Genomic DNA, 12,226 nt, shown 5'->3' on the forward strand with positions numbered 1-12,226 from the left:
CAGTAACCCTTTCCGTGGGGTCCCTGCTGGGTGTCTTTCTATTAACATTGCTGCCTTCTTACATGGATTGCCAGAGAGCAAATTGTCGGGGGCTACAGCTATTGAGTGTTAAAAATTGACCTCATGTACACAGTTTTTGCACATACATCTTGTGTTAAATCAAAAACCAGTGCAACCAATTGACTGTCAATCTGACAAAAAAAATTTAATCCATTTTGAAACGTTATGCACACCTATTGACTATGATATCACAGTTTACTGCAGGAGTTGGAAGAAAATGGCTCTGGAGCCATCAGAATTGTGAATGCAGCTCTGGATTACAATGGCACAATAAGGAGGTGCTGCAGTCTTTTTAGAGCTCCTCAACTTTTATATATTTTATTTTATTTTTTACATGTATAGACAGTAAATTGACCTGTTACTTGTAATTGTAGGCCACATCACAGCGATTCCTTTCAACAATTTTTCAATTTATTGTACTTTCATACAACCATTATAGTAAGTTAAAGAGGGCTGCATTACTTTCCAAGTCACTCTGGACCCAGTACAAATTTTTTAGAATGGCCTTTACTTGTTTTGTACCTTTTTAACTGATTTAAGATTTATATTCATTAGTATGGCTATAGCTCTGGGAATATAATCTGTGTACCCTGTGCTTTATTTAGTATCTGATATTGTTTTAATCACTTGTTTTTGAGATGGAATAGCCGCCTCCGACATTTCTCTCTTTTATTCACTTTCACTGTCTGCATCTTTTTTTGTTTTAAACTGGTGCAAACTGGGTAATGCAGAGCAGGGTTACCAGTCTTCAAGTATTACCAGTAAATGTTGCACTGCATTTCCAACAGACAACACAACTAACTGAACGGCCAGCCTGTGTCAAAAAGGATTATTCCAATTTCATGGCATCTCTGAACCTGCGTAACCGTTATGCTGGAGAGGTAAGTAGATTTCATGGTAGTGAAGCATAAAATTGTATCAGCCAATACATGCTGCTGTTCTAGTGCATTTTTTATTATATTGCTTTCTGACGTTTAAGGGGTTTTCCAGTTTAGAAATGTATTTTTCATACACCCGGTTAGGGAACCCTGAGTTAATGGAGGTAGATCCTCTTTTCAGGACCCTCCTCTCTTGGCTAGAAGAGCAGTTTCCATTGTGTTTAGTAGTGACAGGTCCTCTTTAAACAGATTGTGCTTTTGCTAAAACTTTGTATACAATTTATCATTTACTAGAACACATGAAGCTTAAAGGGGTTGTCAAAGTTATATTTATTGATGACCTATCCTCAGGATAGGTCAACAATATCAGATCGGCTGGGGTCCGACACCAGGCACCCCTGCCGATCAACTGTTTGAAGAGAAGGCACACGCCGTGCCAGCGCTGCCTCCTCTTCATTGTTTACCTGCTCGTCGTTGCATCTGCAGCAGTGAGCAGGTGTAATTACACCCAAGCCGTCCCACACATTTCAATAGTACGGATCGCTCCTATACAAGTGTATAGAAGCGATCTGTACCATTGAAATGAATGGGACGGCTTGGATGTAATTGCAGATGCAACGGCGAGCAGGTAAACAATGAATAGGAGGCAGCGCTGGCACGGCTGCGCACCGTCTCTTCAAACAGCTGATCAGCGGGGCTGCCGGATGTCGGACCCCAGCCAATCTGATATTGATGACCTATCCTGAGGATAGGTCATCAATAAATATAACTTCGACAACCCCTTTAATAAATAGGGATTCTGATTCAGATTTACCACTTGGGAGTCTGTAGGCACAGATTTCCTTCTACTCCACCCATCAAAAAGGCTAGTCATATTTGTCCTTAAAACATGTCTGTTTCCCTTCCCGAGCATCTTCCTGTACTCCCTTAGTACTTTGAATGTTGACTACACATTGCTGAGCCTTCAGGCACCCTTCCCACATGTTTGTCTACTGTGTCTATTGGTAAATCCTGCCCTGGTCAAGGCATATACTGGATTTAACAGAAATAGTAGACCACATTATGAAATCCCAAGAAATCTTAATCTCAGATTCTCCCGGTAGGTTGCTGGCATGATCGAGTTCTCCAGAGCCACTAGTCGGACCTCTGATTTGAACACGTTAATGCTGAAAAATCTGAATAATGCGTTGGATTCAGACCAGCCAGAAGCATACACCCAAGTCATGTTCAAACTCGCAGCCATGCTCATCAGCAGCAATGGTAAGAGTTCTAGATTTGTTGCAAAAAGAAGCAAGACCATGTGTTTCTAATCTGACATATAAAAATGTCTATGTTCTAGATTGTGATGCTCAGCTTCTACACCATTTATGTTGGGCTCCTCTTCGTATGTTTACTGACCATGGAATGGAGACAGCCATTGCTTGCTGGGAATGGCTTTTGGCAGCTAAGAATGGGATTGAAGTACCGGTAAGGAACTAATTGGCGTGACCAAACCTTATGGAGAAAATTTATCATTGATTTAGTTGGAAAAGCCCCATGTCTGAGCATAATAAAATGTTTTCTTTCTCGTTGCTGGAGGGTTCATGGGTTGTAAACTGAATTTTTAATTATTTACTGTGCTTCTGTATCTGTGCTGTGCTTTCCCTAAACTCATTGTATTCTCACAGTTCATGCGAGAGATGGCTGGTGCTTGGCAAATGACAGTGGAGCAGAGGATTGGGCTGTTCTCACCTGAGCAGAAGGAAGCAGACCCTTTGGCTGCCTCAGAGCAAAGCCAACCTCATCCATGTCCTCCAGAAGTGAATCCCCATTACATATGGATTGATGTGAGTTGTAATTTGCCAACTATACAGATTTCTTCATACTGTCCAACAATAGCAACCAGGCATGTTAGGGTGTACTCACACTGTGTTTGCAATCTACCTAAGACATATGCAGCGAGAAAGCTCCTAGTGCATATACGGACTATGGGGCACATTTATTAAGACCGCCATTTCTCGCCCAGTTTCCTTGGGGGACACAGAAGACCTTGGGTATAGCTCATCTCCATAGGAGGCGTGACACTAAGTGAAAACTGTTAAGCCCCTCCTCCACAGCTATACCCTCAGCCTGGAGAGAGAGACTGCCAGTTTTTGCTTAGTGTCCAAGGAGGCAAGACACTCCCTGCTACTGCAGGGCTGTTTTCTCCTTTGTTTAATTTTTTGATTTTTACTTTTTTATTTCTTTTTGTTCCAGATCATCAGGGACAACAGAGTCGCACTAGACCTCTCTGTTCTCCCGGGGTTGAGCTGCGCCAGTGCCGGGCTCCCGCACTGCTGCCTCCCCCACAGAAGGCAAGGTGGACCAGGGCAGCCCAGCTCCCCTGCATCCCGCCAGCGCAAGGGTCGCCCGCACGCCAAGTCCCTCGCCAGCGTCCTGCCACTACGGTGCCAGTAGCTGAAGGGGCGACCCTGCTGGAACGGACCGAGGGTGAAGACGGCTGTGGTAAGAGAGAGGCTTCTCCAGCCCTACGTCCCCCTCCCTGGCGATCCTGCGTGCTGGACTCCCATGCTGGTCCCGGCGGACCTACGCTGGCTCCTGGGCTAGCTGTTGCCCAATAATTATATAGCCCCACACCACCACCATACTGGTGGCCGCAGGGCGACAATACAATGCCCCTCCATAGGGGATTGCACAGGGGTGAGCATGGCATTGCTGTGGAGGAATATAGGGCCAGAGACCTGCTCCTAGCTGCCCCTAACACAGGGGTTATGCCGTCCATCCCCCTTGCCGGTCGCAGTTCAGTAGGGGGCCCACGCTAGCTGCCCCTGTCTCTCTCTCCCTCCTTAGGGGAACTACAGATGTCCATTAGGGCAGGGGGTGCAGTGCTGGCTTCCGGGGTCTCCCTCCTTACCGGTGTGCTAGAGCCAAAGGGCCGCTCCAGGCGCTGCCAGACGCAGGGCCTCGCGGCCTGCACGATGCTCCAACAGGCCCCGGCCGACTGCTGATGCTTCCGATCGGCCGGGTGCCGCAGACTTTGACCCAGGCTTTGGCCTGCTGCTCCGGACCTCTGTCTCTGCCGGCCCGCGGGTTGGGCACCCGCGGCCGTTTGGTACATGCGACAGCCGGCTCCCTCCAGGTCCCGGCTCACCGTCGTTGCCTCTTGGCCGGCCGGGCGCCGCAAAAATCTAGGCCCCGGCTTCGGGTCCTACTAGGCCGCAACATCCCGGCCTCTGTTGGAGGGGGCGGGAACGTCTCGCGGCGCGAATTCTTCCCGCCCGCACGTCCTCCGCCCCCCCAGAGGATCGCAGCGCCGCCCCCCAGGCCGGATCTTTGTTAACCTGTTGGGTGCCGGCTATCTCCAAGGGCCGGCTCCCTTCTGGAGGACCCCCTCTATGTCCTGGTGGGCTTCCTAATAAGCCTATACGAGGCTATGTCTCTCAGTGCCTTGGGAGGACTGTATGGTGGCCCTTTCTTGCCTCAGAGTGGCTATGTTTAAAAAAAAAAAAAAAAAAAAAAAAGGGCTTCCATGGCGGAGTTATTAAATAACGGAATGGCTGCGCAGGACGCTGCAGCATGATACAGTGGTGCTGGCTGCATGCTATGCTTCCCTTCCGTAGGCGGCATGTCGCGTTCCCCGGCTGCGGTGCTGACCGGCTGCAAGTCTCCTCTTTAGGCGGACCCTTGCCATCTACCGGGATACGGCGCTAGCCAAGTGTAGGCGCCCCCTTTTCCGCCCGTTCTATGGCAGGACATCACCTTTCCAGTTATGGTGCTGGCCATGGGCATGAACCCCTTCCTGAGTGGAATTCTGCGCTCTCTGGCCGCAGGCTAGCCATGTGCATAACCCCCTTCTATAGGTGGAATACTACATTCACCGGATCGGTGCTGACCATGGCACGACACCCCCCTTCCTTAGGGGAACGCTGCACTCACTGGTTGTAATGCTGGACAGGTGCATGTCCCCCTTCTGGGGCGGAATAATTGCACTTACCGGATTCAGTGTTGGCCATGGGTACGACCCCCCCCCCCTCCTTAGGGGAACGCGGCACTCTCACTGGATTCCCTGCCGGCCATGTATGTAACCCCCTTCGGCGGAACGCTGCACTCCCGCTGTGTTCGCTGTCGGCCATGTGTATGAAACCCTTCTATAGGAGGAATTCCGAATTCTCGCCAGATGCGGTGCTGGCCATGTGCACGTCCCCCTTCCATAAGCGGAACACTGCTCTCTTACTGGATTTACTGCCGGCCATGTGCATGACTTCCTTTCGTAAGCGGACGGCTGCACTCTTATTGGTTTGCATTTCTCGCGGTAGGTTGCTGGCCACGTGCCTGAGTGCTTGCACTCTCACCAGATCCGCTGCCGGCTATATGCATGGCCCCCTTCCGTGGGCGGTGTTCCGCACTCGCGCTGGATTGCTGCCGGCGTGGCCATGCCTCTTCTCCTCAGGCGACATTCATGCACCTTTTTTACTGACTGGGTGTCATTGTGCCAGCACGTTGCCGGCCAGGTGCATGACCCCCATCCATGGCGGATGCTCGCGCTCTCCTGGGATGCGATGGTAGCCTTGTGCACCCCCCCCTCCCCCCTTTTTGTTTGGGTCACTGCATTTTCACCAAATGCGTTGCGGGCCGTGAGCATGGCTCTAGCAGGTGTGCGCTGCTTGCACCCCCTTTGGGAATGGTGCTGGCCTTGTGCTTCATTCCATGGGCGGAAATTTGTACGCTCACGAGATTCACGGCTGTCCGTGTGTATGCTGTACTGGACGTTCCCCTTTCATGGGCGGAGTAGTTGCACTCTCGCGAAATTCGGTGTTGGGTAGATTATTGCACAATCTTTTATTGCTAGGATATCCGGTGCATGCCCCCCCTTTTCAGGGCCTTTCCACTCTTGCCATCGGCAGAGTTGCCAGGTACCTTCCCCCCCTTTTTTTCCGGGCGGACTACTTGCGTTCCTTCGCATGCCGGTACTGGTCTTGTGCATAACTCCCTTTCGGGCTGCACTTTACACTTCCGTGGATACTGTGGGACGCTGTGGCTGTGCGCTCTGTGCGTTGTTTTGGGCCGTGTATGCCTTCTCCTCCCTTGGGTGGGTTGGCCTTCTCGCTACCTGCAGGGTTGCTAGTACGTATGCCTCCCTTCTTCCTGCGACATACTTTTTTTTTCTCTCTGGGGTGTGTTTGCTTGTCGCAAGCTTGCACTTTCTCTGAGGAGATCGTTCTGTCCACTTGTGAGCCTAAGGTGTTGTTGTCCGACACGCGACAATGGATGCTCAATGTATTCACAGCTGTATATCTTGTATGTACGTAGACGGGCTCTGCTGGCTCGCTACTGCACTGAGCTGAGTGGTACCCATTCTCCGGTGGGGTCCCGTTGTTGTCGGCACCCACCATGTTCGTTGGCCTTTCCACCTGGGGAGTGTTCGGGGTTCCTTGATGCGTACCCATTCGTCATTTAGTGGCATTGTTTCCCTACGCAACCGGTCGGGGTCGAGAGTGTTGTCTACAGTGCCGCTCGACCTCTACGTTGGCTCTGGCGGGACTACGGTTCCCTCGCCTACTACCATTTCCTCTTCTCGGATGCAGTGTGGTGTGGGTCCTTCCTATTGGCGCCCTTTGCGCTCCAGTCTGTTGCTGCCAGGTTCAGACTGCTCCTCTCGGGTAGGTCGCCCAACTCTTCTTGGGTGCTTGATTGTCCAGGTCCTGGGGACCTCCACCTTGGTTTCTTCAGGGTATTCGCCTGCTGCGACGGTGTGCAGGTAGTCTCACAGAGTAGAGGGGATTCGGCTCTTCCTTTCCTCGCCGGCTCGGTTTTTTTGGCTTCTGCTCTGGGTTTGTCGTTCCAATGTGGCTGCTGCCCCGGCCAGGCCTCAGTGGCTGTTCCGTCGTTGCCCCCCCCCCCCCCCCCCCTCCTCTGGGGTGAGCATGGTTGTTCGCTTGGATGGTTCCGGTGTTACTTGCGGTCTCGTACCATCTCCCTCGTTCTCGCTGGCGGTGCTAGCGGTTTGCCGGGCCTACCGCGTTTTGTCCTCCCACTGGGTGCAGGTTGCCTTTCCGTTCTGGGTGTATGGTCCTGTGGGACTTACTTTCTCAGTGCCTTGGGAGGACTGCCCTTCGGTCAGGATTGTCCTTGGATCTCCCACACGGGGCTGTGGAACTCCTTTCTTTGGTGGCTACATCGACTTGGACTTGGCCTGTCTGGTTTGGGCATCTGTCGGATGCTGGGCAGACCCTTCGGGTTTCTTCCGTCTGTCCTTCTGCTCCCCCACTCCGGTCGGATACGGGGCTATGTTGTTCGGGGGCCGACAGGACCGTGGTTTCCGATCCTTCGGCCGTGTTACTGGTCTGCGCCTGATCCCATTGGGTTTTCTTCCGCTTACTGGGTGATTCCTGCGAGCACGCTAGTGTTCGCTCCCGACTGTTTAGTACAGGTTTGGTTGTCGGGCTTAGGGTTCTTACCTGGGGTTTTGTGGGAAGCGGGGCATTCCCCCACTCTGCCTTCTCGCCCTTGGTTCTGTCTTTCGCTAGTCCGGCCTGACCCTGGGACTTCTGTTACTTGAAGTGTCAAGTGTCTGCGCTGTCCTTCCCCTTCCAGCGTTTCCTGGCCCTCTTAGGCCTTGTCATGTCCTTCTGCCACAGAGTGGCTCTGTGGTTCCTCTTTATCGTTTCCTGGTTCCGCCCTGGGAACTACATACTGAGCTCTCTGCGCTCCGGTCTTTCCCTTGGAGCCGTTGCAGGAGTTCTTCCTACTCCTTCTGTCTTGTACGGTTGTGTTTCTGTTGCCATCATGTCTGACGGGTGCCTGATTGATGGCCCTTCGTGTTCTGTGCCTTCTGTCCTTTTCCAGGACAGGGCTGTTCTCCGTCCTGTTCCTTTCTTCCTTCCTTCCTTCTGAAGGTGTTATCTGCCTTCTTATCAACGAGGCTTTCGTCCTTTTCCACCCATCCCCGGGTACGGACGCTTTGCCGTTGGGAGGTTGTTGGACCTTGCGGTTGTTTACTTGGAGATCTCCGACTCCGGTCGGCGTTCGGTCTCTTGTGTTTCCAGGAGGTCAGTGCAAAGGTTGATGGCCTCCAGGGTGGCCTCCTCCGCTTTCTCAGTGTGGCTTTTTGCTGTGGTTATCGCACCAATGGCAGGGTTCTGCTTTCGGTGTCACCGTTCATTTCATCAGAGCAGTCGGTGCCTCCTGGGGCGGGGGTGTTAGGTTTCGGCCATTCATTTGTGCAGGGCGGTCACTTCTTCCTTGCACACCTTACCGAGTTCTACTGGGGGCATACTCGGGCTTCGGCGTATGCTGCCTTGGGCCGCCTGGTCTGCAGGCGGTGTTTTCTTGATGCCTTCGGGTGCTTCGCCTTGGTGCTGTGGTCCCTCCCCTCTTGGACTGCTATTGAACGTCCCAAGGTCTTCTGTGTCCCCCAAGGAAACTGGGCGAGAAAACGAGATTTTTGTATTACTTACCAGTAAAATCTCTTTCTCGCTCTTTCCTTGGGGGACACAGCACCCACCCATTCTTGTTTTTTCTTGCACGGTTTCAGAGTTTGTTTTACCCGTTGGGTAGTTGGCTTGTTGGTTCCACTTTTGGACTTTGCCTTTTCTCACTGCTTGGACACGCAACTGGCAGTCTCTCTCTCCAGGCTGAGGGTATAGCTGTGGAGGAGGGGCTTAACAGTTTTCACTTAGTGTCACGCCTCCTATGGAGATGAGCTATACCCAAGGTCTTCTGTGTCCCCCAAGGAAAGAGCGAGAAAGAGATTTTACTGGTAAGTAATACAAAAATCTCGTTTTTAGACGCCGGTCTTAATAAAGCTCTAAGCTGGCGGTTGATCAGCTGGAGTTATGAAGAGGCAGCGCCAGTACTAAATGTAAGAGATTTCAAGTCTTACATTTAGACCATTTTCTACGCCTAAAACAGGCGTAGAAAATGGTCAATGAGACAAGCCTGCCAGACCGTCCTCTTCCCTTCCCATGCCACACCCTCAATTTAGAACTGGTGTGAGCGGGGCAAAGTTGCAGATAACCGTTGTGCCGCCATCTGCACCTGAAATACGCTTAATTTAGGCGTATTTCAGTGTAGTAAATGTCTCCCTATGTTTATGCTCCCTTGTTGATTGATCTGTGCCAAAAGAGAGTCCTTTTGGCATACACGTGTGAAGTGTATGTCATTGTACCTTTTTTTTTTTTTTTTTGTTAGCGTGGTTAAAGGGGTTGTCTGGAGCTTTCAACTGATGCTCGCAGCCTATTGAAAGAATTATACTGTACTAACTTTCTCCCTGCTGCTCTAGTCCTGAGCGCTGACTCCTGCATGTCCATCTTTCAGTCTGCAGCTTATTTCATTCCTGGCATGGGCATGGTCACGTGCTCCACTGCAGCCAACTGCTGGCTTTAGCGGTGACGTGTATCTTGTGGACATGTTACCACTAGAGATGAGCGAATTTCATGTTATGAAATTCGTTCACGCTTCATTTGGTGGTAAAAGCAGAATTGCGTTATGGATTCCATTACCACGGACCATAACGCAATTCTATGGTGGGATGCTTAACGGAATGCCTTTAGAGGCATTCCGTTATTCATTACGTAATAATAGAAGTCTATGGACTGCATAACGGATCCAGGACGGATCTGTTTTGCAGCCCATAGATTTCTGTTATGACGGAATGAATAACGGAATGCCTCTAAAGGCATTCCGTTATGCATTCAGTCATAGAATTGCGTTATGGTCCTTGGTAACGGAATCCATAACGCAATTCTGCTTTTACAAAGCGTGTACGAATTTCAAAATATGAAATTCGATCATCGCTAGTTACCACTAAAGCAAGTCATTGGCTGCAGCGGGAGCTGGTGCAGACTGAAAGATGGACATGCAGAAGTCAGAGATCAGGATTAGAGCAGCGGGGAGCAAGTAAGTATGAGTCCTTCATCAATCATTTAAACAATGTGGATTGGTGAGGACACATTAGAATTACAACTTACTTGTTTTTCCTCCTTTCTAGTTCCTGATGCAAAGGTTTGAAATTGCCAAGTATTGCAGCTCCGATCAGGTAGAGATATTCTCCAGTCTCCTGCAGCGATCACTTTCCCTAAATATTGGAGGGGCAAAAGGAAACATAAATAGACATGTGGCAGCTATCGGACCCCGATTTAAGTAAGAGTCTCTTTTACCACTACTTGAAGAATAATAACTGCTGTTTTATATATATTATTTTCTTAAATGAATGGGACACGCGAATATACAAAACTTTGTAATATATCTGATCAGATAAAGGTGCTTTCTTCTCCTCTTATCAGAAACCTGCTCCACCCTTTACTAACTCTCTGTTCACTGCTCAGACCTTTGGCCAGTGAAGACAGACTGCCTGCTCACTGATGGATGAAATTACATAGAATTGTATGGAGAGGGGAGGATGAAGGGATGGGCTGCTAGAGACAGGCCATGGCAGAGAGACTGACTGCTGGTTTATATGTCATTTACCGTCTTGCTTAACTGCTGGATTTGCATCTAACCTGCTTAGTTCAACTGTATAGCATCCCCCATTACTGCTGTTGCGTCTGAGGGCGTGCTACAGAAAGTTTATCGGCAGAATCTCCTCTTTGTCTATGTCCTGTGTTTGGGCAGACATAAAACCAACTGATTTCTGTCCTGTAGCAATGAAAAAGAGTATTACAGACAAATTGCAGTGGGAAAAACTGTTAAAATGCTAGAAACAGGTCATATAATGCCTACATATAGTGTTACTCATCGTGTACACTTATATGGCAGCTTATTCTGAAAAATTGCCTAAAACAACAGATACACTCAAAATCAAATGACCTAGATTTAATGTTTAATGTGTAAAGTTTATAACACACAAAACTAGGTTATTATATAGGGTAGTGTTTTGTGATATATATTTATCTGTTGATGTTGCCTTGCTTTACAATTCATAATAGCAATCGGGAAAACGGCAATCCTCTTTCTGATTTTGTGGTGTATTCATCTATTATCTGTACACAGTGGTCTGTTCCACAATACACAGGACATCTCATTGGCTGACTACATTATTATACCACTGTACACAAATAATGGAGGGGTTCTGACTACACTAAGAAGTTTTTAAGGAAGTTAGTGTTTTCTTCAAATTAGTATACAGCAGTGCAAATAAATACCTAGTATATTGCTGAAAAATATTTACACTGCTCTAAATTGTAGGATGAAGGTACACTATGACACTACTTTCAGATTTATATGAATTGAAACTTTAGTTTAGACTATTGGATTTGTTTGCTTTACAAGTTGGAGTGACTTCCCACTAAAATCAATGGGACCGTTTTTAACAGTCACTTAGACAGGAATGCACCCATCTAACGGCTATTAAAAATGGGTACACTAATGAAAAATTGCATTTTAGCGGTCAAAAAAACAATTACTGTATTCATGTCCTCCACTTGCATGCTCAGAAACAGTTGCTCTTCACTTGATGCAGAAGGACCTGTGCCCCTTGCATGATGATGTCACCATGTTGGGAGCGCAGGTCCTTCTGCATCAAGTGGATGAGGATGTATTTTCTTTTTCTTCGCATACTATAGGGGAAATACTATGGCCCACTATGGTGGACGTTATTAATTCTGGGGGCCACTATGGGGGACATTATGTATGCTGCAGGGTTTGGGATTTAAATTAAAAAGCCTATAAAAATCATCAATTTTTAGTGGCTGGCTGCAAAAATAAGTGTCCGTTTTCCATAGCCATTTTTTTTCACATGTGGCCAGGCAGTGCTCCCTGGGCAAAATGTTCCCTAATTTACAATGTATTGTGCAGCGTTATGTCTGTAAATTAAACAACTTGGGTAATTACTACTAGTACTAATAATATGATAGTTGAAGTAGCTTCAAAGTTTGCATTTAAACAGTTTTTTTCATCATGTCTACCTAATAAGCGAATGCCTAAATTGTTTGTTTGTGTCCACCCTTTTCTGCAGGCTGCTGATTCTAGGCTTGTCATTATTACATGCAGATGTGGTTCCTAATGCCACCATTCGTAATGTTCTTAGGGAAAAAATCTACTCAACAGCATTTGATTACTTCAGGTACGGTATTGAATGCCTTTTTTCTGCTTTTTTTGCAGATGCATCTTGATGAATTATTTGTTCTAATTAGGCAGATTCTTTTTTTGTTATATAAATTTTATTATGAGTTATACGTTTATGACCATGCATTGGTTCGGTGTAATTAGGGATGAGCGAATTGACTTCGGATGAAACATCCGAATTCGATTCGCATAAAACTTTGTTTCAATGCTCAAAGTGGTTCAAGTGGTACCTTGGAACCAAACCC

The 12,226-nt window shown here is 48.4% G+C and overlaps 1 protein-coding gene across 2 annotated transcripts in view; it reads left to right on the forward strand.

Annotated features, from left to right (window-relative positions):
• Positions 1 to 12,226, forward strand: part of PI4KA (phosphatidylinositol 4-kinase alpha) — a 162,055-nt gene that overhangs the window by 106,528 nt on the left and 43,301 nt on the right. For both annotated transcript variants that reach the window (XM_044275544.1, XM_044275545.1), the window contains 6 exons: positions 849 to 941; positions 2,042 to 2,198; positions 2,278 to 2,405; positions 2,606 to 2,764; positions 9,907 to 10,058; positions 11,872 to 11,979. In XM_044275544.1, coding sequence (XP_044131479.1) covers positions 849 to 941; positions 2,042 to 2,198; positions 2,278 to 2,405; positions 2,606 to 2,764; positions 9,907 to 10,058; positions 11,872 to 11,979 — 797 coding nt within the window. The remainder of the gene's footprint in view (positions 1 to 848; positions 942 to 2,041; positions 2,199 to 2,277; positions 2,406 to 2,605; positions 2,765 to 9,906; positions 10,059 to 11,871; positions 11,980 to 12,226) is intronic.

This window comes from Bufo gargarizans, chromosome 1 (assembly GCF_014858855.1).
Source record: "Bufo gargarizans isolate SCDJY-AF-19 chromosome 1, ASM1485885v1, whole genome shotgun sequence".
NCBI classification, from domain to species: Eukaryota; Metazoa; Chordata; class Amphibia; order Anura; family Bufonidae; genus Bufo; species Bufo gargarizans.